This window comes from Alosa pseudoharengus, unplaced genomic scaffold, assembly GCF_046254945.1.
Source record: "Alosa pseudoharengus isolate Yale_2024_CS ecotype anadromous, Long Island Sound unplaced genomic scaffold, YU_APseudo_1.1 YU_APseudo_1.1_scf_9, whole genome shotgun sequence".
Classification (NCBI taxonomy): Eukaryota; Metazoa; Chordata; class Actinopteri; order Clupeiformes; family Clupeidae; genus Alosa; species Alosa pseudoharengus.
The window spans coordinates 31,331,571-31,359,431 of record NW_027468881.1 but is presented as its reverse complement, the minus strand read 5'-3'; the positions used below and the strand labels follow the sequence as shown (position 1 = coordinate 31,359,431).

At 42.2% G+C, this 27,861-nt stretch overlaps 3 protein-coding genes across 5 annotated transcripts; all 3 read left to right on the top strand.

Annotated features, from left to right (window-relative positions):
• The first annotated feature begins 988 nt into the window (after positions 1-988).
• On the top strand, positions 989-6,794 carry usp21 (ubiquitin specific peptidase 21). The gene is made up of 12 exons (XM_076277275.1): positions 989-1,141; positions 1,968-2,021; positions 2,315-2,432; positions 2,741-2,855; positions 3,166-3,288; positions 3,395-3,459; positions 4,315-4,418; positions 4,524-4,604; positions 4,973-5,051; positions 5,235-5,342; positions 5,554-5,668; positions 5,771-6,794. The coding sequence occupies exons 1-12, from the start codon at positions 989-991 to the stop codon at positions 5,856-5,858; spliced, it is 1,203 nt and encodes a 400-aa protein (XP_076133390.1). The 3' UTR covers positions 5,859-6,794.
• A 151-nt stretch (positions 6,795-6,945) lies between these two features.
• rhoac (ras homolog gene family, member Ac) lies at positions 6,946-13,258 on the top strand. The gene is made up of 5 exons (XM_076277152.1): positions 6,946-7,000; positions 8,528-8,683; positions 10,381-10,501; positions 10,848-10,978; positions 11,569-13,258. The coding sequence occupies exons 2-5, from the start codon at positions 8,528-8,530 to the stop codon at positions 11,740-11,742; spliced, it is 582 nt and encodes a 193-aa protein (XP_076133267.1). The 5' UTR covers positions 6,946-7,000; the 3' UTR covers positions 11,743-13,258.
• Positions 13,259-14,038: 780 nt separating this feature from the next.
• rbm10 (RNA binding motif protein 10) lies at positions 14,039-27,129 on the top strand. 3 transcript variants are annotated; one of them, XM_076277222.1, is made up of 23 exons: positions 14,041-14,147; positions 14,731-14,815; positions 15,073-15,634; positions 15,742-15,927; positions 16,093-16,162; positions 17,755-17,828; positions 19,565-19,651; positions 19,776-19,836; positions 19,949-20,107; positions 20,514-20,674; positions 20,843-20,940; positions 21,265-21,352; positions 21,466-21,670; positions 21,761-21,852; positions 21,999-22,098; positions 23,099-23,190; positions 23,324-23,494; positions 23,789-23,971; positions 24,088-24,150; positions 24,341-24,520; positions 24,798-24,863; positions 25,389-25,477; positions 25,755-27,129. In XM_076277222.1, exons 2-23 carry the CDS (start codon positions 14,799-14,801, stop codon positions 25,843-25,845), a joined length of 2,895 nt encoding a protein of 964 aa, XP_076133337.1. In that variant the 5' UTR covers positions 14,041-14,147; positions 14,731-14,798; the 3' UTR covers positions 25,846-27,129. The 3 variants fall into 3 exon arrangements, with proteins under 3 accessions (XP_076133338.1, XP_076133337.1, XP_076133336.1); XM_076277221.1 differs by having other exon boundaries at positions 21,996-22,098; XM_076277223.1 differs by lacking the exon at positions 14,731-14,815 and having other exon boundaries at positions 14,039-14,147; positions 21,996-22,098.
• The last annotated feature ends 732 nt before the right edge of the window (positions 27,130-27,861 follow it).

Genomic DNA, 27,861 nt, shown 5'->3' with positions numbered 1-27,861 from the left:
AATATTTTGTGAGATTGCTTTTGATATTTAAACTCAATTAAAGATCAAAATAAACCCTGCCATGTTTAAAAAAGTATTGATGCAGTGAAAAAAGCAAATGAACTTGCACGTTGTGAATGACACAAAAAGTCAGTGAAAGCATGACAGGAGTGAGAGCCGTGTGGTCTAAGTATAGAGGGAGGAAAGATTAGAGGCTATTAAGGTCTCACATTTGCCAGTACTCTCGCAGGCAAAAGGGCAACTTACTGAGTGGCAGGTAGAGGGACAGAAGAGTGGAGGAGAACAGAGGGCGACTTGTGTGGAGACCCTCTTGGATGTACTATTCTATGTTGGATGGAACATTATTGGAATATTTCATTTGAAAATTTGAAGGTTAGTTTTTTTTATTATTATTATTATTGGTGCAGTGTAAAGGAAATGGGTTCATCATGCAAAAAAATAAATACATTTTGATTTGAAGAATTGTAATTTGAATTTATTTGTAATTGTAAGAGCACTTATTTTACATGCAATTCGCCTCAGAAAATTCACAGGGATATGTGGAATTTTGATTAACAATCACATTTACGTATATAGAAATGGTCTGACAAGACCGGTCATGACTGGTCTGGTCTACTGACTAGAAATTATAATTCTTGTATAATTTAGTTCACTAATGTTTCATTCACTAGTGAATGAAGTGTGGTAAAAGATGAAGTAAAAAAGCTTTGTGATCCAGGATTAAAAAGTCAAACATTTCCATATGATAGTAAAACTATGTTTTGCTTGAATGAAAATGTAAGATATTATCCAAGTATACATGTAAATAATCTTGATATCTTTAACTTATGGCCTGTTTTATTGTGTGCAGCCCCACAGGAACCGCAAACCACAGGAGCAAAATAACAGCATTAAAGACTCAGTCACCACTCACTGACAGCCCTAAGCCATTGACGGGCAAGCGTGGAGCGTGTGTGAGTGTGTAAATCTGCTGCTGTGATACGGACCGATGCCAGAAGTTGATGGACTGATGGAGAAGTCCTGCGAGGCTTTGTGCCGATCGCTGGTGGCCCACAACGGCATCCAGGCAGAGAGCGCAGACATCTCCCACTCCGTCCTCTACACGTCCCTCATGGGGCTGCTACTGGTGGCTGACAAGAAGGTGAGTGAGTGCTCAGAGGGTGTTGTGGTAAAATAAGAGGTGGGTAAACTATGAATTCTATGATCACGGTGAGGTGGACTGTGCCATGCAGTATCGGTTTTTTTAAAAAGGCATTCAGAACATGTTTGATTATGGTGGTGGAGGTTATTATCCAATGTTTATAACAATACCAGTGGTATTACATGGTTCCCAGAGTGTTGATGAGTGTACCTAGTGTGAATGTGGAGTGTAAAAGTTGCAATTGGTGAATAAACTGTTTTGAGAGGTGGATGAACTCTATTTCTGATATTTCAGAGGTGGATAAACTACGTTTACTTGCGTTAGTAAATGCTTTAGTTTAGTTCATGATGGTCTATGCTCACTGATTTGACAGACTATTCTCTCTGGTTTAGCATAGCTTTTGTGTCTTTAATTAGATCAATTGAAAGTGAAATTAATTCAGAAAATAAATGAATTAATGTAAACGTGTTTAACAGCAAACTGTTTAGGAGCCTTTTCGTAGTGTTTCAGCCCATAAATGCAATGTCCAAGTTCAGGATGCACACACACACACACTTACACACGTGTGCTGACACCTGTAGTCTCTTCTGACCCCGCCCCCAAGCTGGATAAAGGTGTCTGTATTGACCTCTCCGTTGCGTGCCCTCTGCGTCTGTTTTAATGGGATCAGAGAGCTAAAAATGGATGCACAACTCATACTAGGATAGACCAGAGGACACATAGGTTCAAAGACAGAACGTAGGGAATTAAAGGGGAAAGGTGTCTGTTTTAAGATGTACTGTTCAGAACCCTAATGCTGTCTTCCCATTTCTAAACCATTTCCCAGGCAGAAATCCCACTGGGAAGTGGGCAAGTTGGACTGCGAAACGTGGGGAATACAGTATGTCCTTTCTTTTTCACCTTAGTATTAGTATTGTAATTAGCTATCAGAGTATGCTACACCATTTGTTTACAATGTTCATACATGTTCATTAATTCTCTTTTAAATGAATAGATTAATTATCATGTAATTATTGAAGTGAATAAATCGTTTTTGTGAATAAAAAGTTTGATGGAAATAATTTTTGATGTTATTTCAGTATTTTTCTTTTAAATGTTATGAGAAGCATGATTTTTTTCCTCTCTGTCACTTGCCCCTTCTCTCTCTCAACTGGCTCCTTCACACACACCCAGTGTTTTCTCAACGCGGTGGTTCAATGTCTGTCTCACACACGGGGCCTGCGGGATTACTGCATCACCAAATCCTATCTCCAGGACAAACATTCAAAGCAAGAGCCTGTTCTCATGAATGGCATGTACCCGCTCTCTTTGCAGTTCAGCCACTGTACAGTAATTGCTCCCATTCATTGCAACTTGTCAGAAAGTTTCAACCAATGGCACTTCATTGTGCAGACACAGATCTGTTTTAAACAATAAATGTAGCTTTTGACAGATCCGGAATGAGTTTTTTTTTGCGTAGTTTGCGTACACCTGCACGTCAAATCAGATAAATGTGTCTATAGCCCTGTTACTTTTCCACTCATTTCCTCATTCTCTTGTCCTCTACTGTGTCGCTGCTGTGTCCACTTGTCCTCAAACTGTCCCCTCTCTCTTTTGAAGAGTTCACTCGGGTGCTGTCTGGGCTGTGGGACGTTGATGGCAGAGACACAGTTGTGAATCCAAGCAGGTTCTACAGCGCCTTTAAAGAAGCCGTGCCTTACTTCAGTGGCTACAGGTGGATCTCCTGGACTCAATTACAACTTTGCCCTGACTTACAGTACTATCATCTATATAGCTGTTTGCCTCATTGGTCTCTGCCTTTACTGCCTTTACCGGCTCTCTATTTCACTCTTTATTTGTGTTATGGCAGAGCAACAATTTTACTATTCAGCTTCCTGTTTCAAGACGGAAACTTAACCAAAGCAGAAACCGTCTCAGCATATTCTGCTCTTTCACTTACTGGCGTTGTCATCCACTCTTTCTTTCTTTCCCTCTTTCTCTCTCTTTATCTCTATTTCTCTGTCACTCTCTCTTTCTCTCATTAGTCAGCAAGATGCTCAAGAGTTCCTGCGGTTCCTGTTGGACAGGCTACACACCGAGATCAATCGCCGGCCCGCCAAACGTCCACCTGGAACAGACACACAGGAGCCTAAACACAAAATCTTCAGGTACCGAGGCAACACTGGACGTGTGAAAGACAAGATTTATTCAAGAAATGCCAAGAATATGTAACGTATATCCGATACTTATTTCTTCTGTCCTCCTATCCTCCAGGTTGTCTGAACAGGCCGCTATCATGTGGAAGAAACACCTTGAGAGGGATGATAGTAGAATTGTTGGTTAGTAGTTTAGAATTTACATCAGCAGATGTTTTTTCCCTTTCAGGCTAGTTGATAGTAGCTAGTTGTATTTATCAACATGTGAATGTAAATGTAAATTAGGTTTATAAGCCATGTATACTTCCATATACAAGGAATTTGGTCTCTGCATTTATCACATCCGTGAATTAGTGAAACACACAGAGCACACAGTGAACACACAGTGAGGTGAAGCACACAGTGAGCACACAGTGAGGTGAAGCACACACTAACCCGGAGCAGTGAGCTGCCTTGCTACAGTGGCGCTCGGGGAGCAGTGAGGGGTTAGGTGCCTTGCTCAAGAGCACTTCAGTCGTGGATGTGGGCATGGGAGAGCAGTACTCAGCCACTTCAATCGAACCCGCAACCCTTCAGTTCCAAGCCCGAAGCCCTAACCGGTAGGCCACAACTGCCCCCATGACATTGCATCATTTACTTGATCTGAAGTTGCACATTTTGCTTGCGGTCATTGTGATCAGAAAATTATTAGAACTTTTTTAAGGTTGGGCGGCCTACTGGTTATGGGTGTAAACAAACTTATATTGAAAGTATAGAATCAGCGAACCTGACATACCCAGGAGTGAAGAGTCACATCCATTCATAGTCACACAATAGTGTGAAAAAACTGCTACATATCATCTACCATGCATTAGAATTACCTCATGCCCCAGAGTGTGACCCGATCATTGATCCCAAAATTAACCACCATTTCTGGTAATGTGTCACAAAAAGGATCAGTTTTCTGTACGATATCTGATATGTTCACTTCTCTCAGATTGACATCTCAGTCCTCCTCATCCTGACCTGTCTTCCTGTCTCTTGCACCCCTTTACCCAGACATCTTCTCAGGTCAGTTGCGTAGCTCCCTACATTGCTCCATCTGTTCCCATTACTCCAACACATTTGATGTGTTTTGTGACCTGTCTCTCCCGATTCCAAAGGTACAGTCCACTTCTCAGCTGACGGTCTCTATCATTGACCATTGATGGTTTGCCCTTTATTTCTGGTGTGTTGATATATCCCTCCATTTGATTGTCTTTCTTCAGAGGAGTGGAGACAGAGTGTCACTGAAGGAGTGCCTCGACCTTTTCTCACAGGAGGAAAAGCTTGATGAGGAAAATGCACCGGTATGTTTGAAATTGCCTCAGAAAATGTCAGTTATTGGTGTGTCTGGATATATTGAAATAATACTGAACAGGATACTGCTTACAAACAAACCAGAGGTTGGCTAAGTTTTCAGTTTCATACATCAAACTGATCGTCACTTTAGTTTCTCCATGACTGACAGACAGGTGGCTCTCATTGACTGCCATTTCATGTCCCTCTCTCTGTCTCTCTCTCTCTTTCTCTCTCTCTTTCTCTCTCTCTCTCTCTCTCTCTCTCTGTGTGTGTGTGTGTGTGTGTGTGTGTGTGTGTGTGTGTGTGTGTGTGTGTGTGTGTGTGTGTGTGTGTGTGTGTGTGTGTGTGTGTGTGTGCGCGCGTGTGCGTGTGTCAGATGTGTGAGAGGTGTTGTCGTCGAACAAAAAGCACCAAAAGACTGACCATTCAGAGGTTTCCCAAAGTCATCGTCATACGTATCCTTCACACGACTGCTGTTTACACAGAAAAGCTTTCTGGCTTTGTTTTGTAATCTAACTTCTGATTAACACTTCAACGGTTACTCTGCAAATCTACATGGATTATACTTTAGTTTATAATTGTATTATTTGTTGCTGCCATCTTGCTGTTAAAAGTAAGGACTTGACTTCAATGCTCAGATTTGAACCGGTTTACCATGTCGAGGTTCTCCATCAGCAAAAGCACTGTGTGTGTGTCCTTCCCCATAACCAAACTGGACCTTGGGCCATATGGGCCTGTGGACTGTGGTAGGTACCTTTATGTTCCTGTTTTGAATTGCATGCCAAGCATTTTATCACCTTTAATTATTATATGATATTATTATTACCATATAGATCATATAACATTATGTGCTAATAAAATCAGGGGTTTCCTCATTGCATTTATTTTGTGTAGGGTAGGGTAAAGACCATATATTTGTGTGGATGTTTGGATCAAGATGTGTGTTTTGATTCTTAGGGCCAGTGCTATATAACTTGTATGCGGTCTGTTATCACTCTGGCACTGTGAACATGGGCCACTACACAGCCTGTTGTCGGGATGAGGATGGTTGGTGGTACTACAATGATTCAAGGTGGGGGTTATGTAAGACTAAGTTTAATCATTTAGACCTCCAGATTATTGTGATTTTGTCACAGTAATACCATATTTTGAGACCTGTGCTTTTCTTTTGCAGTGTGCAACAAGTCCCAGACAACCAGCTTCAGTCAAGTCAGGCCTATGTTTTGTTCTACCAGTTAGACAACAGCGCCATGAGACACTAAGATGTCAGGAAATACTTTTCTTCCATAACGGGCAGACAACTACTTGAGAAAGAATCTTTGTGCTTCACTCTCTCAGCTCATCTCCAGCTCATCTCCTGTGGTCCTCATATTTGACACCATACTGGCCAATTTTTTTATCCTGAACTTTTCAAGGCATCATGTACTTCTGCCTCGCCTTTGCCATCCATGACCAGGCTTTGGCACTTATGGCCACATCAGAATATGCTTTTGAATGTGTGTTATTTTTATCTTAGATATTGTTTTTAATACACTTATTGTAACTATTTTTTTTTTACTTTGCAATCAATCTCATGTTTGCTTCCTGAAGATGCAGTGGGTGGCTGCACCTGCGATATACAGCTCTGGGAAAAATTAAGAGACCACTGCACATTTTTCTGATGTCATCCTACGGTTGCCGAGTGACATCCACATTAGTTGACGATCATATTCAAAATTAAGAGAACACTGCAAATCTGAATATGACCGTCATGTATTTGGACAATTATAGCCTATTCATTATTTGACTTGAATGGTCTCCTTCACAAACATAGGATGGTCTATATTATTGAACTGTAAATATTACTACATTTACATTGTACATAACATTGTGTTCTTATTTTTTCTAATTATGTACATTTTGAATTTACCAACTACTCTTGTAGCCTATACTGGTGTCTTGGTAGAGTTGAACAGTGAAAACTGTGGAAAAATGTTGAGCCTAAAATGATTTATGCTACATTGACTTGCAAAAATATATTATTTTCATTTTTATATCTGTTGAGTCTAATGACATAAAAACACTAGAGTTGATCAAAGTTCATTATTCATTTACAGTGATGCATAAGGTTTTAGGCCATTAAGCTAATTGATGTTGTGAAAGTCTATGGGAAATGTTTGCTAAAATGTCTTGGCTAGGCCTATATGTAATCAATAAAACACTTCCCCCCAGATGTGTAGTCTAAATATAATCTATTGTGGAGCATATATTATCATTTAATTAAATGAATTTACAAATTCTAACTTCTTTACCTGGACCAGTTAACCACAAGGGCGGGTGAAATTGCGTGGCATTGTGAAAGTGGGCGGAGATTAAGACCCTGGTAGGGAGAAGAAGGAAAGAGGACACACCGCATATTGAAACGGTAAATTATTTGCCTTTAATCTGAATCAAGCCCGAATTCTTCGGAATCCGCACACAATTTCTTATCGAAAATGAGTAGAAGATCATGATTATTACCCGCGCCAAATCATTAATAGATCGCAGAAAAACTATCCAAAATCAAGTTTATCCAAGTTGGTTAACGCTTAGCCTGTTTCGTTGTTGCTTATCCGGCTTATTAACCCACCGAGAACTGGCCGCTTTAAAAATCAGTTGGTTCAAAGTTTCTGGCGAATGCAACAGTACATTTCGTAGTGTGTCCAGGGGTAAATGTAGTTGGGAATAGTCAGATTTATTCTTTCTCAATGTTGTTATGGGGCTAAACCAGGGCGAAACGTCGCTAGCAGGCAAACAAAACAACGTTAACGTTAGCTAGCTAGCTAATATATTGTCCTGGGTACTCAGCTGCTAGTTCTAGTCCATAGATAGGCAGCCAGCTAGCTAGGCTACTTAGCAGACAAACCTGCGGTCCTTAGCCGCTGTGTCGGCCAGCTAACATTGCTCATGTAGTGTTGTTTTGTATCGGGTTGCCTATATAAATATATGTATTTGTGTTTTCTCGATGTGGTCACACGCGTTGCCCCAGTCATTGTTTGTTTAATTACACAGTGGTCTGTTTATTCAGTACCCCTATTGCATACCTAGCTTTCAACGTTATCGTTAATCCAAGTTGTCTCGCCGGCCGGTTTTGAACTTTGCTGTTCTCCGCTAGCTAGCTTCTCCGTTAGCGTGCTAGCAACAGTTATTCGGATTTTTAAATTAGCACTGAAGTTACTTAGGAGCCTTGCTAGCTAGCTGGTTTATGTTAGCTCAACAAGACAAGGCGACGTGGCGTACTAAAAGCTGACCGAAACAAGTGAATTTGTTGAAATACGACACATGTATTTCTTTGTTTTATTGAATAGCAACTCGCAGGATAACTTTGGTACATTTAAACATCAATTGAAAACAATTATTTTACTTCGAGGTGTTTTGGGTGCGGTGGGGCGGTGCAAAGGCCTTGCTAGGTTACACCAGAGGCCGTGAAACACTGCGCAAGATTACTTCAACTCACCGAACGGGTGTCTTTAAAATATACTCTGTTCAATACCAACGTGTAGTACATTTGATATACCTCAAGTATTAATTTAAAATACGTATAATATTTCCATAACGCTTCCTTAAACAAAATAATGTTGTTTCCGGTCAGCCCATACTTCCGCATTTGTACTTCCGATTTATTAAAAATTGTTTGGAAAAGGATCACCGTTCACTGTTGAGCCTCTTCCCCTTCGCAATGTCTGCAGTGATTGCGATTCCTACAGATGTTTGTTGAAGTACAGTCATGAAGTGGTTATAATATAACCTGACTATTCAAATGCACTCTGGATGAGTACATATCCATATTTATTCTCAACTGTCTGTCAATGTTGGGATTCCCTTTCATAGTTGACTGCATCTTCCTGCCGTTTTGTCTCAGAAACTTCAACAGACCCTATTAATGATTGTTTTTGGTTCATGCCTATTTTAGATGGCTGCCATTCGTAAAAAGCTTGTGATTGTTGGGGATGGAGCCTGCGGAAAGACCTGCCTTCTCATAGTCTTCAGTAAAGACCAGTTTCCAGAAGTTTATGTGCCCACCGTATTTGAAAACTATGTGGCGGATATCGAAGTGGATGGAAAACAGGTAAGAACAGAGAACTGTATGGCAAGCTGTGTAAAGAACAGCCCAGGTTATTCACACCTGTTTCTCAGTGGACATGAATTGAACAGAATTTCCTCTGATTACGAGTCCATTATACTACACTTAATAACAACTAATAAGAATGGTCGTATTTAGCCCTGAAGATCAAAAATTGTTAGACCAAGGACTTATGCCAATTGCCATGCTTTGGTATTGGTATTTAAATTTGGTCAAGAGTGATAATTGATGTTTCTTCCCTTTGGTAAGAGTATATGAAATATCCCAATGACTTTACCAAGGACTGATGAGGATAAACTAAATCCTGACCGTTAGGATTGGACACATCCACACTATTCTGTTTTCATTTTAAAACGTTTAGTTCTAAATACGTTCTCCGTCCACACAGCACGTTTGCAATTTCCGAAAGTTGACTAGGTGTCCCGCACGGACAGGGGGGGTGGGGGGAGACATTCGCACAAATTGTCAGCATTGTAAAATGATGACTAACTGCACTTTAGATACTACCAAAGACAGTAAGGTTATTAAGGCTTGTACTGTCTCCATATTGCATTCACCGCTGGCAGACAAGTGGTGGAAGTCGAAGTGAGTCTTAGGGAGTCAAGAAGCATCAGACTGATAAGGTCCAATCAAGAAGGGAACATGGGTTTCCACATCATTGTTTTCAGGTGTTTACAGATTCACATTAAAACGCAAAGCCGAAGTTTCCCAATGAATACGGGCCAGACAGGGTTTTCAAATCCTTCTGTTTCAGGAGCGAAAATAAATGAAAGTCTTTTGGATTCAAAAGATGTGGATATAACCTTTGAAAACAACAACACTTTCCTTCAGTGGACTCTGCTCTGATCATGTAGCTGTAAGGACTGCTTTGGACAGACCATTTTGGCAGTTGCCTGCCTATTCAAGTTTTACCGCCTTCTAGAGTAGGCTGACTTATCAACTGTCCTCTTTTCGGTAGGAGTATTGACCTTACTAGTAGTGACTGTAGCACCATTTCATTATGTGCTTGCCAATCTATATAGATGGATGCAAGACTGTCAGGCTGGAAAGTGTTGTACTGATTTCCTATTGACCCCAAAAAATAATTTGGGAAAACTGTCGTAACTCCTTAAGTATATCTTATTGTGAAGTAGTGAGGATATTATTTGGGGAAATTTCACAACTGCCAGCTGCAAGCTGGTCTCCCCAAGAGATAAGAAGCAAAGAGATTGTTGGCTCCAAGCATTAACTATTATTTTCAAGAGATTTCTGAAAGTCTGAGTGTGCTCTTACCTCTCGACATTTTCAATTCATTTCTCGATATATAATATACCTACATTTTGGACACTTTTCATTGAGGGATATTTGGATAAATGTATATGGATTGTACAAGGTGTTATTTTCTACAACTGTTGTAACTCGATGAACAGGCTACAGCATTGAAGAAATTAATCCACTTAAATTTAGTTTTTGTCCTTTGTTGATGCAGTCATGTACTACATATTCTAGCCATTACCCCCAATACACAATTAATGAATTATTATACAGCTATTATACATAATATTCAAGCATATTGTACATATATCTAAACATTTACACTATTTTGTTTATAGTCACTATAATGAATATTGTTAACAGATCTGTTTTGTTCAGGTTAAGTTGTTCATCCAGGAAAAGTTAAAGGAGAAACTGTCCTTTTTTAGGTGGAGCTAGCCTTGTGGGATACTGCTGGTCAAGAGGACTACGACAGATTAAGACCCCTATCCTACCCAGATACTGATGTCATACTTATGTGCTTTTCCATAGACAGTCCTGACAGTTTGGGTAAGCATTGGACTTAATGTTTTAATGATGAAGGTTCTGTTGAAATTGATGTCTAGCCAGTCATTGAAAACTGATCAATTGCTGTTTTGTTATTGTGTAATATTTTAATAATAGTATTATTGAGTAATATTTTAAGTTTCCATTTTTCCATTTTTTTAAGTGAAAGTGAAAACGTTTTTCTAAGATATCACTAAATTGTAATGTATTGAATTCACTCCTGTTAACTGACATGGGTGCAGCCCCAACCTAATCAGATGGATCGGTTTCAGATCAGAGCAGCATCCAGTGGTCAGGTGTGGTGGTTTGTAGATAACCCATTGCATGGCCTTGTATTTTTTCCTCACAGAGAATATTCCAGAGAAGTGGACTCCTGAGGTCAAGCACTTCTGCCCAAACGTGCCTATCATCCTCGTGGGCAACAAGAAAGACTTGCGCAACGATGAGCACACACGAAGGGAGCTTGCCAAAATGAAACAGGTATCCACTGGTTTACCCCGTCACATGTCCCAGATATGTTATTTGGCCTCTGAGCTTGATCATTCTTGGCATTCAGTTTGTTGTGTGTAGCCATATTTGCTTTCCTGGAACATCAAGTAGCTGCTATGCTGCAAAAACAGTTTTATATTTGGTGTTTTGAACTGACTTGCTGACATTTGAGTAGTTACATTACATAGAATAGAGTACTTAAAAATGCTGTCCCTAATTCTGAATCAGCCAGTCAAATTGCACCACTTCCTTCTGTCCTCCTAAAGCACCTTGTTGATTGGCTGAGTTTTGTTATGGCTCATTACGAGCCCATTTGCAGGGCCAGTTTGACGACTGTTTGACAGTCATAACAAGTTGACAGGTATGTAGTAGATGCTTTGTCCAAAGCGACACAAACTTGCAGCGGGTCAGTTTGATATTGAAATTGAAATTCACAATGAAACATTTGAACAAATGAACATTTAAAATATAGATACATTTGCAATGCCCCCCCCCCCCCAAAAAATAAGGCTACATGTTTGGTAGATAAAATGCATTACCAGTTATTGACCTCCACCATCTGTGTAATTTTGTGTTAACAGGAGCCTGTGAAGCCAGAGGAGGGAAGGGACATGGCCAACCGCATCAATGCCTTCGGTTACCTAGAATGCTCTGCCAAGACAAAAGACGGCGTGAGGGAAGTCTTTGAGATGGCCACCAGGGCCGCGCTGCAGGCCAAGAAACGTGGCAAGAAGAATGCGTGCCTGCTGTTATAGAAACCTCCACCTGGACAGGACGGAGACGGGGAAGGGGGATGAGGGGGCCCAGAGAACACAGAAAGGGAAGGGATGGGACGGGACAGGATGGGGTAGGTTTGTCTTTCTGGCGTGGATGCATTGGGAGGGAGGAAGGGGGGGTCAGCAGAGGTTAAAGGTCGCAGTTTGCTTGGCATGGGAGCTCTGACCTCTTAAGACACCCCGGGAGGGGTTGATGGGGGGAGGGGGCGGGGTAACGTGAATAGGCCTACCAGCGGCTCTCTCTCTCGTAAGGCTTGCCTCAGTAAAACCAGTAGTAAGAGGGAGGGTTTAGGAGAGGACTCAAACTGGGATTCATGGATAATTTTTTTCAGTGGTTTTGACTCCCTTAACAACCCCCTTTACGCCCCACTTTTATAAATGGCTCTACGATAATTGGCTCCCATAGGTTTACGTACTGTCTCTAGTGGCAAGTTCGAAACGGTCATGTTGTCTGTCCGAACGATTGTAAGTACGTTTGTATATGTTTGTATATGAGTGTGTGTATGTGAATGCATGTGTGTTGAATCTGTCTGTTGTTTTTCTCTCTCTCTATCTCTGTGTGGATGTTGACTGTATGACCCTCCTCTATACTGAATTTAAGCACAGGGAGGTCAACACTGCAGGGTGGGTTTCCCTACTATTCTGCCTCCTCTCCATTGCTTCTCTTCTGGTAGCTGATGTCACAGAACATTCTGGATGTTTTTTTGTTTTTTTTAATTATTATTATTATTCCAATATAGTGATTCAAACCATTTGCAGTTCAGGTATATTTAAAAATCTATCAGCATCTTTTTTTTTTTACATTTAGATGTAAGGGCCATCCTGCTCATCAAGTTTGTGAGAGTGTGTTTTATAAGCTTGCCTGTGTGTAGATTTTTAAATAACTGCTTTGGTTTGATCACCTGTTTTGTTGTTCCGTGGAGGAGTACAGCACAGTACTGTATACCAAGAGTAACTGACACAACATTCGGTCTTCGTGTCAGGAAGGGTTATGATATTTGTACTTGATTATTAAAAGTTGCAAATTGAAAATGGCATTTTACTTTTATGGCACGCTTTTGAGTGGAATTTTAAGTTAGTGATATTTGTCAGGTTCTGTGTGCTACTCCCTCCATTCTCCTCTTTTGAATATAATGTTAATTATGATTAGTATTATTATTATTATTACCAGTAATAATAATATTATTCTCTTTTCTTTCAATGCTTTTGAACTGTATATTTAACCCTGTGTGAATTCTACTGGCCTTTCCTGAAGCAGTTACTACTCCTTAAAACAAATCTTCAGAATCTATCATGAGAAATATTTAGATTTTAAAAGTAAACAATTGAAAGTGCATATATTATTGTTTTAATTGGAGTTTATTCTAAAGAAATCAATTGCAATTGTGTTGTATGAAAAAAAAAATATCTTGGTGCATTTGACTTTTTGTAAAATACATTTCCATATTTCTTCAATCTGCTTTAAAAATACTTCAAATAAATCTGATTTAGTTTAGTCCCCAGAGCATTGTCTTCTGTTGGAAAGGGGGTTCTGTTTAAGTTGTACAACTTGCATGTCTTGCTTTTCCCTAACAGTGGGTCAGGTTGACACTCCAATTAGACGTGATTTGATAGCCTGTTTTATGTGCCATTTGGAGCGAATAATGAGTATTAGTTTTAGTCATATTTAACAAGTGTAAAGATATCCACATCTCTTTGCTCAGAGCTACCAGAGGGAAGAGCACCAGGACAATAAAGGCTCATAAAAGAAATGTATTATGTCATGTAAAACTGAACTAATGGTGATCAATGTGCTATGACCTATGCAGGTAATGGTATAAAGGTATATTAGATTAGATTCAACTTTATTGTCATTGTGTGTGTATGTATATATATATATATGTATATATATATATATATATATATATATATATGTATGAAAAAGCACGAGGTGGCATTATTACTGTGTGATTATTACAAGCAGAGGATTGTTTCAAATTGATCAAATAAGCATGGGGTTTTTAATCAAAGTAGGCATACACAGCAGATTGTTATTCCTTCCGTGCAAGTACTTCTTTGCATTGCAGATATACAGCAAGTTAGGGTTATGTGTACTGTTTGATTATGCCCATTGGAAAGTCTTGAGGAGAATTAGACGGTCTGTTTTTTGTCACAGCCTTACTTGAAAGCCTGCGTGTTATTTTAGTACATGACATGACCAGAATGCCATTTATTTTGTCCAATCAACAACCATTACATTTTGTACCAATGGAGTACAACAGTGCGTAATGCCCCACCCACACTGTAGTTACCAATATCACGCTGTCTTCAACCTTGATTCTTGGGCCTGGCAACTCGGAGTAGTCATAATAGTGCAAAGACAAGTGTTCAGAGGAGCCCGAAATGTAAGTACAAAGTATATTGCTTGCCAGTTTGAACTCTTGCAGCAAAGCGGGGAGCTGTTAATGTGTAAAGCTCTGAAACTTGTGAATGGTATTTCGTGTAGAAGAGCTAACGTTTTCGTTAGCCAGGCTAACCCTCGGCGCAGAGGGCAGAATTTTATATGAAACCAGTCTATCTTACTGGTTAGTTATCTGGTTTGTCAGGCCAGTCAGCGAACTTGTTTTGCTTGGAGTATGTGATTCAATTCTCCAGCCAGCGTCACTCGGAAATTTTGCCTAGATAACGTTAAATGTAACGTTATTTGACAGCAAAGGTTTTGGTGGGGGTTGCTGTATTTGCTAAATTCGTTAAAGCTAGGCTAGTCAAATATCACCCTTGTTACAGCAACCTCAGCATAGTTGTGCTGACGGCCAAGGTGAGACGAAATAAGTAACGTTAGTCCTCGGCACCTTTTTGCTGTCCTTGGTTCTGTTTCAGCTCGCTTGAGTCATCTTCAGTTCTTCGCTTAGCAGCTAATATGTTGCGTGTTTATTGGAATGGAAAAGGTCTCATTAACGTTACGTTAACATTTGCTCTCTGCACAAGGCTTGTGAATGCTGCAAGTACAGGGGAATAAACATTCCAGTGTCAAGCGTTGGCCCACATAGGGTGATATGGAGTACGAAAGGCGGTGAGTTTATAGTTTTTGCATGTCATAGAAAGTTCATTTTACTTTGTGGTTTTTGCATGCGCAGGGCTCCTTACCACAGTGCCTAGGAACACAGATCAAATGTCTCACTTGTTGACTTAGTATTGATTTGATCAATTCAGCGGTTTAACTATTCGATTGAAGCTTGACCCTAGCAGTGTTAAAGACAGAAGGGAAACCTGCAGTGTTACTTGATGACTTGACGCCTTACTTTGTTCTTCTGTTTGATGTCGCACCAGGGGTGGCCGAGGGGACCGCATTGGTCGCTATGGCAACAGCCTTGCTGAACATGACTTCAGAGACATGGACTACAGAGGGTATGGACAGGATGAGGCAGAGGCAGAGCCTGGTTATAAGGACCGTTCTGAGGACGAGCGGCAGTGTGGCCGTGATGACAGCATCACCGGATCAGAAGATTTCTCCCCCACTCAGTTCGCGGACGGTCGATCGGGCTTTCAGCACAGGGGGATGCGGGGCACCAACCCAAGCAGATCAGGAAAGACTTTCCCCCGGGGTTCCCACTCCCAAGCCCAAACCCAGCTCCAACCCCAGCAAGCTCAGCAGCAGAGATTCCGAATGGACGATCGGGACTTTGGGTTTGAGTTGGAGTCCAAGGGGCCCAGAAGGGATCACACATCCTTCAGAGGGCAGAAAAATTTTCCAGAGAATCAGGCCCATCACCCTGGAGACAGCCACGAAATGAAGGGCTGGGGTGCCAGGGCGTTTGCTGGGCAGGAAGAGCGCGGTGCAGCTCGACGAGGGGAAGAGGACCAGTTTGGCAGAGAGCTCGGCCACAGAAAGGTGACATCGATGTGAAGAAGGGGATCTTTTCCCCCTGATATTGTATACATCTTAAACCAGTGTGACAGTCATCTGCTGAATAGTAATACAATTTTGCTGGCGTTCAGGCTTTCTCTGACACAGGCCAGGGTGGTAACAGCAGCAGAGAGGCGGGGTTCAGCGCCGGCTCTGATTTGGGCCTGGACGAGGCCGAGCGCAGTGACCAGGACTACAGAGCAGAGCTGGACCAGGCACAGAAGCCCAGCAACATCATAATGCTGCGCACGCTCCCCCCAAACGCCACAGTCAACGAGGTCAGCACTTGCACCGCATGGCTTGCCGTCTCGCTGCTTTTGAAAAGCATGCCTTTCTGTAACTCTCCATTATTCTAAGAAATATAATATTTTTTGCTGAATTGAGTTTTGTTTCTTGATATGAGTTGAATGCATTGTATATCACTGATGTATTTTTTTTTCTAGATCCGCAACTTGCTGCAGGAGCAAGGAATTCAACCTCGTGAAGTTCGCCTAATGAGAAATAAGTCCTCAGGTGAGTTGACAGCTGGTTGTGACTCTGGATCCTCCCCTTAGTCCCTGCTTCCCTCTCTCGGTCTGCGTATATCTCTCTTTCTCGCTTGCCTTGAAGAGGCAGTCTTCCTGTTGTCGAGGTCTCTCACTCTCTCCTACTTTTACTTTGTATTGTCTGGAGGGGAACTTTGATTCATCCCATTGCCGTCAACAAGCATCGTAGACCCTAAGAACCCTGGCGCATTTGTCTCAACCTAGGCCTTAGTATTGTTCATTTTCTTTGTCTGATTTGTCTCCCTCCTTATCAGTTACTATTCTTTCGAACATGGTCTTGCTCTGTAACACCTAGTTTTGCTTCTTTATTAACCATAGAATCAGTGTCCTTGATTATATGCATTGACATCCACACCAACGAACAGCCAGACCAACGAACACACACACACACACACACACACACATTCATTCATTCAGTATACTCACATACATTCAGTATAGTCACTCACAGCATACAGAAAAGCATGGTTTCCTCTCAGCGTTTAGTTGTATGCTGTCCCCCCTCCCTTCACGTTGGCTACCTCACTAAACCCCTCCACACTCATCTGGGACACCCAGAGGAAGGCATCCTCTCAGAGTAAGTATTTCTGCTCCCTCCCTGGCCTCCACTTTTGTTAGTCCCTCTTTTGCCTTTCTGTGAAAGGTCATTATTCACTGAAATGTGTTCCCTGTGCTAAATGTATGTCCTTATTTTGTTTGTGTTTGCCATTATAATGGCTTTTTTGTGTCTTGCTCTGCTCTGACAGTGGAAATTTCAGGTCATTATAGTAACAGGCAAGCAATGTCCATTGTAAGAGAAGTGGGTTTGAGACACTCTTTGCAAATTAACTATACTGTAAATGTTTTCCGGCCCAGTCAGTTCTTTGTATGCGAGCTTACACACTCGAAGTAGTCATCTTTTAATGCAAGTGTTATGTAACAACACAGGGAGCTTGGATCCTGCTGACACTGAATACAAATTTAGTTCCTCTTCTGGGGCTTGCTCTTCAAAAACAATGGATGTTTTCACTCTTTCATGTCAACTCTTTGAATATCGCAGAACAGCAAGGGACATGTTTATATTCAGCTCATTGGATCACTTCTGATTTCAATGCAAATGGTCAGCCATTTTGGCAATTTAGCAACTAAGATAATGACCGAAATAAAAGATATTCTGCTGCAGCAGAGGCATATAAAGTAACACAGGATCCCAACTCCAAGGGCACCAGTGATGTGTGAGCTGGTATGTGGCTGTTTGTCTTTGCAGTCAAAGAGAGGTATTGCAAGCCTGTCTACGCAGGGGAAGGAGCTGTCTCCTGACCTCCTCATCTGAACAAATTACTCAGTGTGATGAGTGGTTAGAAAGCTTTCTGTCTTTCCTTGCTCCCCCTCTCTCTCTCTCTCTCTCTCTCTCTCTCTCTCTCTCTCTCTCTCTCTCGCGCTCCCTCTGTCTCTAAATCTTTCAGTCCGTCTCTGTCTCCCTCTTTCTCTCTCTGTCTCTCCTGTGAAGGCACTAACCCCTCACTGCATTGTTGTTGTTGTTGTTGTTTTGTCACTGTGGCCCGGCGGCTGTGTCTCCAGGTCAAAGCCGAGGATTCGCCTTCGTCGAGTTTAATCACTTGCAGGAGGCCACCCGATGGATGGAGACCAACCAGGTCACTTTACACTGCACACATACACACACACACACACACGCACACACACCTGCACATACACTCCTCACGCATACACACACACACAGACACATTGCTCATGTTCTCATCACGAGCACATACGTGTGTGTAGACATGCTTGAACACAACACGGGTGCAATGACCTTAAGTGAATGTACTGCAGTGTGGCTTGTATGTCTGTATTTATATTGACGGCCGTTTTGAACTGTCTTGTTTTCCATCCCCCTCAAATGCAGTGCACCTCTGCCACTTTACTGAACAGGAGTAAAGGATCATGTTTGCTTCTTATCAGGATTAGTATTAAAGGGGTGGATGTGAAGGGTTCTTCTAATTTTTTCTATTGTCAGCAACGGGGTAAAACAGGAATGAGGCAGCTCACTGAATGACCCATACCTCACACACATGGAGTGGAGTTTATGGAAAGTACCTCACTGCAGTGCAGATGTCATCAATCCCAAATGCATCCACTCTTCCTCTTTGCCTGTTTTTATTGGTTTGCTTGTTTTTTTTTTCTTTTGTTGACGTTGTCTGTTTTTATATCTCCCTGTTTCCTGCCAATTTGCCCCCAAACCCACCCCTGGCCTCCTCCCCACTTTCTCCCCCATCGTTGCTGTTTTGGGAGGAGTGTTTGCCTTACAAAGCCTCAGAATGAGGAGGTAATGAGGGCCATAGTGGTTAGTCAGGGTGTTGAAGCACAGACAGGCACATGGAGAGGACATCTTGTAGACATTGTATTTATAAACTGTGTCTGCCTTAGGCCTGGAGCTGTCACTCATCCCTTCCCTGTAATGTTTTTTTCTGGTCTTTTGAGCACGTCTCTCTGACATCACAAGTGGATCAGGCTGATAGAAATCAAAAGAAGCCTGCTGGCTCAAAATAGACACAGAAGCAAGGGAGAAGGGTGCTGGGTAGATATGGCACTACAAGGCAAAACTGTCAGCCTCTGTGCCAGTCAACCATGATACTTGTTTGAAGGTGTCCAATTTGTGAGAAGCAAAATACTATTGCATTAGGCATGTCTGTCTGGTTTTTATTGCCTTTTCTTAAGTTTTCATTTGAGTTTATTCTGGTAGATGCTAAACTGGGTTCTTCTATCATAAATGCAGAGTGGATTTATTCTTAGGTTCACTTCAGCTTGTTTGCCTTTGCGCATGCTTGGATGCTACTTCAAAATGTATTGGATGATTTGGGAGGTTCTTTGCTGTCCTGTGGGGAAGGGTGCTGGGTGGATGGGTAGATGAATGGGTAAGATAAGCATCCTTGCTTCCATGTTTCCCCTCAAGGGGGGAGGTGGTCAGGGTGTGGGTCGGAGAGAGGGCCGTCCACACACACACACACGTCCACTCTCACGCACACAGGCCAGTGTGTCCGTCCCATGCCCTTCAAGCCGAAGGTGACATCTCTCTTTCTCTCTCTCCCTCACTCTCTCTCTCTATCTCTCACTATTTTTCAGTCTTTCTCTTTTATTTGGTTCTGAGATCTTAAATCCTCTGTTTTTTCTACCCAATTCTCTCTCTCTCTCTTTCCCTCTCTCTCTCTCCCTCCCCATGACTTTTGAGGTGAGATCTTTCTCTCTCTCTTTCTCTCCCTCCCCATGACTTTTGAGGTGAGATCTCTCTCTCTCTCTCTCTCTCTCTCTCTGTTTGGTATTATTCTGCTGGATCCGGATGCTTATTTTCTGTTTGTTTCTCTCCCTTTTCTTTCTCTTTCTCTTCCAGAGAGTGCTCATTATTTTAGGACAGCGGGTGTCCATGCACTATAGTGACCCCAAGCCACGTGCCAACGAGGACTGGCTCTGCAATAAGGTGGGGTACAAGTGGCCCATTTGTTTAAAGTGTCTTTTTGTGCCAAAAATATAATCAGGAGGCTATTTATATCGACCAAAGGCTCATCTGGGGCTGTGCTAACATTTCTCATCTCTGTTTGAAGTGTGGAGTGCAGAACTTTAAAAGGCGTGAAAAATGCTTCAAGTGTAGCGTCCCAAAATCAGGTAGGTTAAGTGCCTTATGTAATATACCCTTTGCAAGGACATGATCATAAAGGCAGTATGTTGGATGCAACAAAGTGAAACATTGGGCTGACTTTGTCTACATGCCTCACAGAAGCTGAGCTGAAATTGCCTCTGGTGCAGAAGGACTTGCCCCTGGGGCAACTAAAGGACCCTGCCCAAGGTCTGTTGCCCCTGCCCACTCTCTACCAGCCCTCGGCTCCTCTACTGGCCTTGACCGCAGCGTCACAGGCAGCAGAGCTGGCAAATGACAGTGAGTCCCGCCTCTCCCTCCCTCTATCTATCTATCTATCTATCTATCTATCTATCTATCTATCTCTCTATCCATCTATCTATCTATCTATCTAGCTCCTTTCACACACCTTTTCTGTCATATTCTGTCATACCACATTCCATCATATATCAGTCAAGTGACCATGGTAGACTCCAGGGCAGAGTGTTCCAGGGTCAGGGACTCCAGTCAGAGCTGCTAAATTATACATCTCCACAGACCGAATTGAAAAGTAAATGGGCCTTTGGGTAGAGCTGTGAGTGTAGATTTTTAGTGTGTTCTAGGTGTTTATTTTGGTTTAGTTAGTTGTGGTTAAAGGAAGGATTTTTGCATCTGTTTACGTGTACTGTATGTCTGCCGAGCGTAATTGATGCATTTCACACTCCAGCTCTGATCCTGAGGAACCTGGGACCCCACACTAATGTGGAGGCCATCCTGTCAGCGCTGGCTCCCTTCGCCACGCTTTCTCCCTCCAACGTGCGCCTCATCAAGGACAAGCAGACCCAAGTGAACCGCGGCTTCGCCTTCCTCCAGCTCACCACCATTGTGGTAAGACACGGGAACACTGATCCCCCAGCTACACAGAAAAACTAGTCAGTGTCTCCTCAAATCACACTGTAATTTAATTGTTATTTTCTCTGTGGTCCTTTAAAAGACATTCCCTCATGAGCTATCTCAGAGTTGTCATCTCTAATGTGTGTCGTTCTGTCCTTGCAGGAGGCCTCACAGCTCCTCCAGATCCTTCAGGCTCTGCAGCCTCCTCTGTCCATTGACGGCAAAGTCATCGCAGTGGAGTTTGCCAAGGGCTCCAAGCGGTATGGCTGGGCTACAATTTAGCCTCTTTTTTTTTCTCTGGTGTTCAGACTGAAAATGAATGTGCCCAGCAGTGAGTGTATGGGTCATGCTTCATTTAATGATGTCTGTGATTCTCTCTTTATTCCATTTTATGCTCCCATTTCTAATAATACAATTTCTTTTTGAACCCGTCCATACATTCTTTCAATTACCCTCTTTTGCGCCCTCTTCTCCTCTTTCTTTTCCTGTCTTGCCCTCAATATTTCCCTTTCTTTTGCTCCATCTCTTTCTTTCTTTCTTTCTTTCTCTCTCTCTCTCTCTCTCTCTCTCTCTCTCTCTCTCAGTGATGTGTTTCTTACTGATGGGAGTCGTGTCAGTGCCGCCACAGTGGCCAGCACAGCCATAGCGGCAGCGCAGTGGGCTGTTTCACAGGTGCGTTCTACACCAGACCTTTAGAGAGTCCACAATGTATTCTGTATGTAGGCTGGTCTTTAATCCAGAATGTAACCCTCTGCTTCTCTGTCTCTGTGATTGCTCCTCCTCAGAATGCCCAGCTAGACTCAGGTGTGGCCCAGGCTGGTGATATTGCAGTGTACCAGCAGGGTGCAGTGTTGTCCATGTTTGGGCAGGAGAGGCAGGATGGAGTAGTGTCTGATGGTTTGGGCCACAAGGGGCTGAGTGCGATAGCAGGCGCCAACCTTGCCGTCTCTGGCCTCATGGGAGCCTATGAAGGTGGAATAACTGCTGGAGGTAAACAGCCCTTCAAAGGTTTTCCTGAAGTTATGAATTAAGATGTCATTGAATCACACTTAATTTGTGCGTTGTCTCTTGTCCCTTAAGTGATCACATCTGAAGCGAAAGTTTCTGCTGTCACGATCGCTCCAGCACAAGTTCATCTTATCTCCACGGCAACATCCGCACAGTCCAATCCGGTAATAAGACCACCCAACCTGCACTCTTAAGATCACAGCCTGTTGAGTCGCTCTGTGAGCTAAAGATGTTTAGATTATTGAAAATGTAGATTATCATAGCATACTAATCTATCTTCTCTTAACTTCTCTGCCATGCCTTGAAGCAGGCCCATGCAGCTGCAACTGTGGAGATAATTGGCAAACCCCAGCCTGCCACTCCTAGCCATCCATCAGTACCGGGGACGTCATCAGAGCTTCCTCAATACCGTACGTTTCCATTCAGTGCTGCAAGGGGGTTAGGGGTGGGCATCTGGGCAAATCACTACCTTTGCAGCTAGAGCCAGTGGACAAAGATGAGCCTGAACTAGTGGACAAGGAGGCGTACACTAATGGCTGACTAAACACATGGGAATTGAGGAGGAGGAAGAAACATAGGAAAGAATAGATATGGATAGACAGACACAGAAGAAATATCTATACCTCTCTCTCCTCTGGATGCTTGATCTGTTCTAGGAGAATATGAGGTCTTTCGGACAGAGCACCCTGGGAGAACACAAACATAAATTACACTTTTACCGACTTGTGAGCTAAAGCATGGTGGTGGTGTTTTTGATGGCTCTTTTAGTGATTGTTACGGCCAGCTCGTGAACAGACCGCAACATAAAGGGAGACAACAACAGTTTCAAATTTAACCATTTATTAATATTGATCGCAACATTAACAAACTATAGTGTCTAGGGAAATGAGTGTTGAAGAATGCGTGTATGCGTGAATGTAAATGGTAGTATCAGCATGTAAGATGAGTAAGTAAAAGGCAAAAGAGGAAATAGAAATAAAAAAGTAGAGAAAGAATAACGTGCCAGTGTAGAGGACTATCAAAGTGCCTACTGAGAGAGAGAGAGAATCCCTTTTATAGCCCCACCCAATACAGGTGCACCTAATAATGTAATTAGTCTAACCAGGCTCAGCCCTGCCCGTGCACTGACAGGCCAGGACCTGAAGGGGGTACAGGGGGTCGTAACATGATGTAGTCAAGATTGCAGACAAGACCATATTTATGCTGTAACTCTCCACCTGAATATGGTTAATTCTTAATGTGTTCTTAGCTCATTTTAATGTGTTCTTAGTTCATCTTAATGTGTTCTTAGTTCATTTTAATGTGTTCTTAGTTCATTTTAATGTGTTCTTAGTTTATGTTAATGTGTTCTTAGTTTATTTTAATGTGTTCTTGTTGATGGACTAACATGCAGCTCGTGTCTGCCCTTAGCTGTTCCTGATGTCTCCACTTATCAGTATGACGAGAGCTCGGGGTATTACTACGACCCCCTGACTGGCCTTTACTATGATGCTAACTCACAGGTAACTAACCAACCAACAAGGATTTTGTACAGTCTGAATGGCTTACTGGACTGTGCCTCTATACTACTTTCTACTATCTTTACTTTAATTGTCTCCAAGTACATGACTTTTTTTATTTTCTTTTTCTTTTCAGTACTACTACAATTCCCATACGCAACAGTACATGTACTGGGATGGAGAGAAAAGGACCTACGTTCCAGCATCATCCCAAACAGACGGTGCTAGTGGTGCTGATTCCGCATCTCTCGATGCCTCTCAAGGCAAGGACAAGAAGGACAAGCCCAAGACAAAAACTGCTCAGCAGGTAGACCTCACATCTCATCAGTATTACATCTAGGATTGTGCATACATGTCTTAGGGTCCATAAGGATGCATTTTTTTGGAGGAATGTCACCTTCGGGGGGTTTTGTAGGATATTCAGTGTCACATTTGAACCTTTATATTGTATTTATCATATTTCAAGAGGAGCCCAAATAGGTTCTGTCTTTTATTTAAATGGTGCCTAACGAGCAGTGTTTGCTGTTTTAAATGGTGCCTAACGAGCAGTGTTTGCTGTTTTAAATGGTGCCTAACGAGCAGTGTTTGCTGTTTTTGACAGATAGCGAAGGACATGGAGAGGTGGGCCAAGAGCCTGAACAGACAGAAGGAGAACGTGCGCTCGCTGTCCTCTTCTGCGTCCACCTCCTCCAACCCCGTAGCACGGGGCCCTGGACAGGGCCGGCCCGACGACCGCCGAGAATCCGCCAGCGCAGACGCGGGATACACCATTCTGGAGAAGAAGGCAAGACTCTCTCTCTCAGAAATACTCCCTGAACATGAGTGTTCATGCTCAGAACTCACTAATGCATGCTTTTAAACAAGTCGGTAAAAGTGTAATTTATGTTTGTGTTCTCCCAGGGTGCTCTGTCCGAAAGACCTCATATTCTCCTAGAACAGATCAAGCATCCAGAGGAGAGAGAGGTATAGATATTTCTTCTGTGTCTGTCTATCCATATCTATTCTTTCCTTTGTTTCTTCCTCCTCCTCAATTCCCATGTGTTTAGTCAGCCATTAGTGTACGCCTCCTTGTCCACTAGTTCAGGCTCCTCTTTGTCCACTGGCTCTAGCTGTTAATTCTCCCTTTGTCCCCTATGCATGTGCTCGGTCGTAGCGGACACCTCCTCGTCCTCTGGTTGCTGCCTACAGTGGCGAGACAGACAGTGATGAGGAGGGGACAGAGAAGGAGGAGCGACTAACAGACTGGTCCAAGCTGGCCTGCCTACTGTGTAGGAGGCAGTTCCCAAGTAAAGAGGCCCTTATTCGCCACCAGCAGCTCTCTGAGCTGCATAAGGTATGCAGTTGGCTGATGTCCAACTTCCTCCAATGTTTTTGTTAAAAAATGAAGATCTATACTGTTTGTATCTATACTGGACTAAAGACTTAGGCATGATGACAAGAGATTATGTCTCTTTACTACTGTGTCTCTTTACTCGATAAATGAAGGTTCTTTGTTTTATTGCATGTTACTTACACCTTGGTGCCAAGTCCAAAACAACTATGTACTGTATTTGACTACAATAAAATACTTTACCTGTGATGCTGAAGTGTGTGTTTTTTTTCCTCCTCAGCAAAACCTGGAGCAGAGGAGGGCCCGGCAGGGCCAGCAGGAGGGCCCAGGAGGAGCAGACAGCGAGGTGAGATTTCCAGGAGCATTCCTGATTTTCCTTTCTAAAACTGATAGTTCTGGTCCTTGATTGTGACACCTTGACCGCATTCCGTTCTATATTACTGCGCTACCACAACTTGATACAAAAGTTAAAGCTGCGTCTCGATGTTGCTTGGCAACCATTCAGATAAAGGAAATATATTTCTTGCGGAAGAATGATTATCTAGGAATAACTCGTTATATTTCTAGTTGCTGTACCTTTACTTTATGAAACTTTGCCAGGTATTTATAGTAACAGTTTTAGAAAAGCAATAAGCCACTCGAGTCCGTAGGTTACGCTGATTCTACAACAGCTAAGGGGAGTTTTAGGCACTCTGCTAGCGCAGAGATTCTACAACGCCTCTTAGCTGTTGTAGAATCAGCATAACCTACGACCTCTCGGGGCTTATTGCTTAAATTTGCCTGTATTCCGTCTTAATCTGATCACTCCCTTAAATCCACTGTTTTCTTGTCAGTTTGACTGATTTCTGATGTGGTGTATTTTTCATGTCAGATGAGGTACAGAGACCGGGCTGCAGAGAGGAGGGATAAGGGGGGCATCCTCGACGAACCAGAGGCCAAGAAATGGAAGTTCAACCCCATGTAAGAATGTTCTCCACTCCAATTACATAAAACACTGTCATTATTACAATCCATGGGAATTCTTCATGTTCTGTTAATAGCTCCATATTGGCATTCAGGTTGTTAAAGCCGACAGACTGGAAAACATTTTCATAGCATTGAATGGAAAACCTCCCCGGGAATTGTTGTCCTAATACATTTTATATAACCACTGCTTATGTGTTATCAGTTATATGTCATTGTCATTTGTCATAAATGGATATCTGCGTTGACCCACACCTCTACCTTCATGTGCCAGCGATGGGCCCTCGGGCATCAGCCTCGGAGCGCGGATGCTGCAGGGTGGAGTGAAGAAAGGCCTCCTGCTCCGCAACATGCCCACCGACTGAGAAGCAGTCCTGCATCCCCCGCCCACCCCAGCCTCCTCATCTTCCTCATTCAGTTCACTCAGCATCACTCAGCCTGGTCTGTCCTGGAGGACCCTGCATGGACTACAGTGTTCAACTCTGTTCTTGGCCGTTAACCGTTGCACCAAATGCACCTTTTGGTCTTCCTCATGGGGCCGCATGTGCTCTTCAACTGAAGCTTTTGTTTTTTGCCGTCACCTGGCACATGTTCATGATGACCTCATGTTGGTCTGTATGTCAAAAAAAAAAAAAAACTGCCTTCAAAACTCACCTTGTACATTACATTCATATTTTAAACTTGAAAAAATTTAAAGAAATAGGAAATGTAACTTTTCCATGGGACTGCTCCAAAATGACTTGCCTTTAGCTGAAGTACAGGTTATGGTGTGATTATCCTGTTTCTTGCTATGCACGGAGATTAATGCTCAGACATACACTCCTATGCAAAGACTTGATGGCGTGAAAGAGCATTAGCAGCGTTGTTGTGAAGTGTGACTGCTGAAGATGTGTATAAAAGGGAACGTGTGTGTGTGTGTGTGTGTGTGTGATATAAATATATTTGTCCTTGGTTATAGTCACATGGTTTGAGACTTGTTTGTAATTCTAAGTTTGTCATTTAGTCAACCCCATTTACAGAGATGCATTCCTATGTGTCATGGCTAATGCTGTTGAATTATATGTGCAGTTTTGTTTGTATTTGTTTTGCAATTGTAAATTGAAATGCCAATGATGTAGTCTTAAGTCTTAAAACATATGCCTGTGTTACCTTTTATCTATTTATAATTTGACTGTTTTTATCAGAAGAGTGTGTTGTGAATGAATGGTTTTCCTGGAAATCCAGTGTGAATCAGAGAAGTGGGAGTTTTACGTAATGAACTTTTGCGTAATTTTGTACTGTTCTTAACACAAGCGCAATGAGAATTCCCCTGTGTATTTCCTCTTTGTGTGTTGGGTGTTGGAATTGCACAACAGAATGCATTTGCACAATATATTGTGACCATAGGTATGTATAGGAGAAACCTAATACACAAACGAGTAAATCTGTACATATCTATAATAAGGGATGATGATGTTGCTGTCACCCTGTTTTTTACACACTGACCTGTTGGATATGGAAACAGCTGGTTAAAAAAACACAGTCAGTAGCCTACACTAGCTCCTGCGTTTGATGTAGTCAGCAGATGTTACAAAAAAAAAACAATTAAAGTAAATTAACCAGAACTCTTTGTCATTGAACGTGTACTTAATAAATAAGATAATCCTCAACATATAGTTTCCATTTCATTTAAAGACTGCTATTTAAACCTATTTTTGGACTGTTAACTGAGAGAACTTAGTCACGTGTCAGGAAGTGGTACTGTTTCCATGGTAACTAGTGTAAACTGTTGGGGCCTGACCTGGCAGGAGAGGGGGATTGTTAGGCCTGTCTAATGAAAAGTCTTGTTGATAAAAATTGGTAATATCAATCAGCTTGTCACACCGTGATTACCTGTGGACCTCGTCATTTGTTTAATTTACAAGGTTTGATGACAACGAATAATGGCTTAATCTCATGAGAGTTTGTAATGTTAACGTAGCTTAACGTTGTGTTAGGCTGTGCTACCGTTAACGCTACCGTGGACACCATCTATGGTGGACACCATGATAAAGTTATCTTAACTTTTTTCACAAATTATGTGTGATAGCTGTGCTTTAAAATACACAAACCGTTATTTCTTACATCGTATGTATGCTATGATGTATGTAGGTTTCAATGGCTGTAACAGTTAATTAAATATTCAGGAACTGTTTTGACACCCAACAGGAAGCATCTAGATTAGCTAGAAGCTAACGGATTCATGATGTCTGACCTAGAAGATGATGAATTAAGAGGACTGGACCCAGGTGAATCAGAAGATGATGGAACTAAAGATTTTAATGAAGTACAAACGGAGGAAGAAGCCAATTTGCAACTACAGTATAAGGTTCTCATAAAATTTCTCTTAGTCCTTCATATAC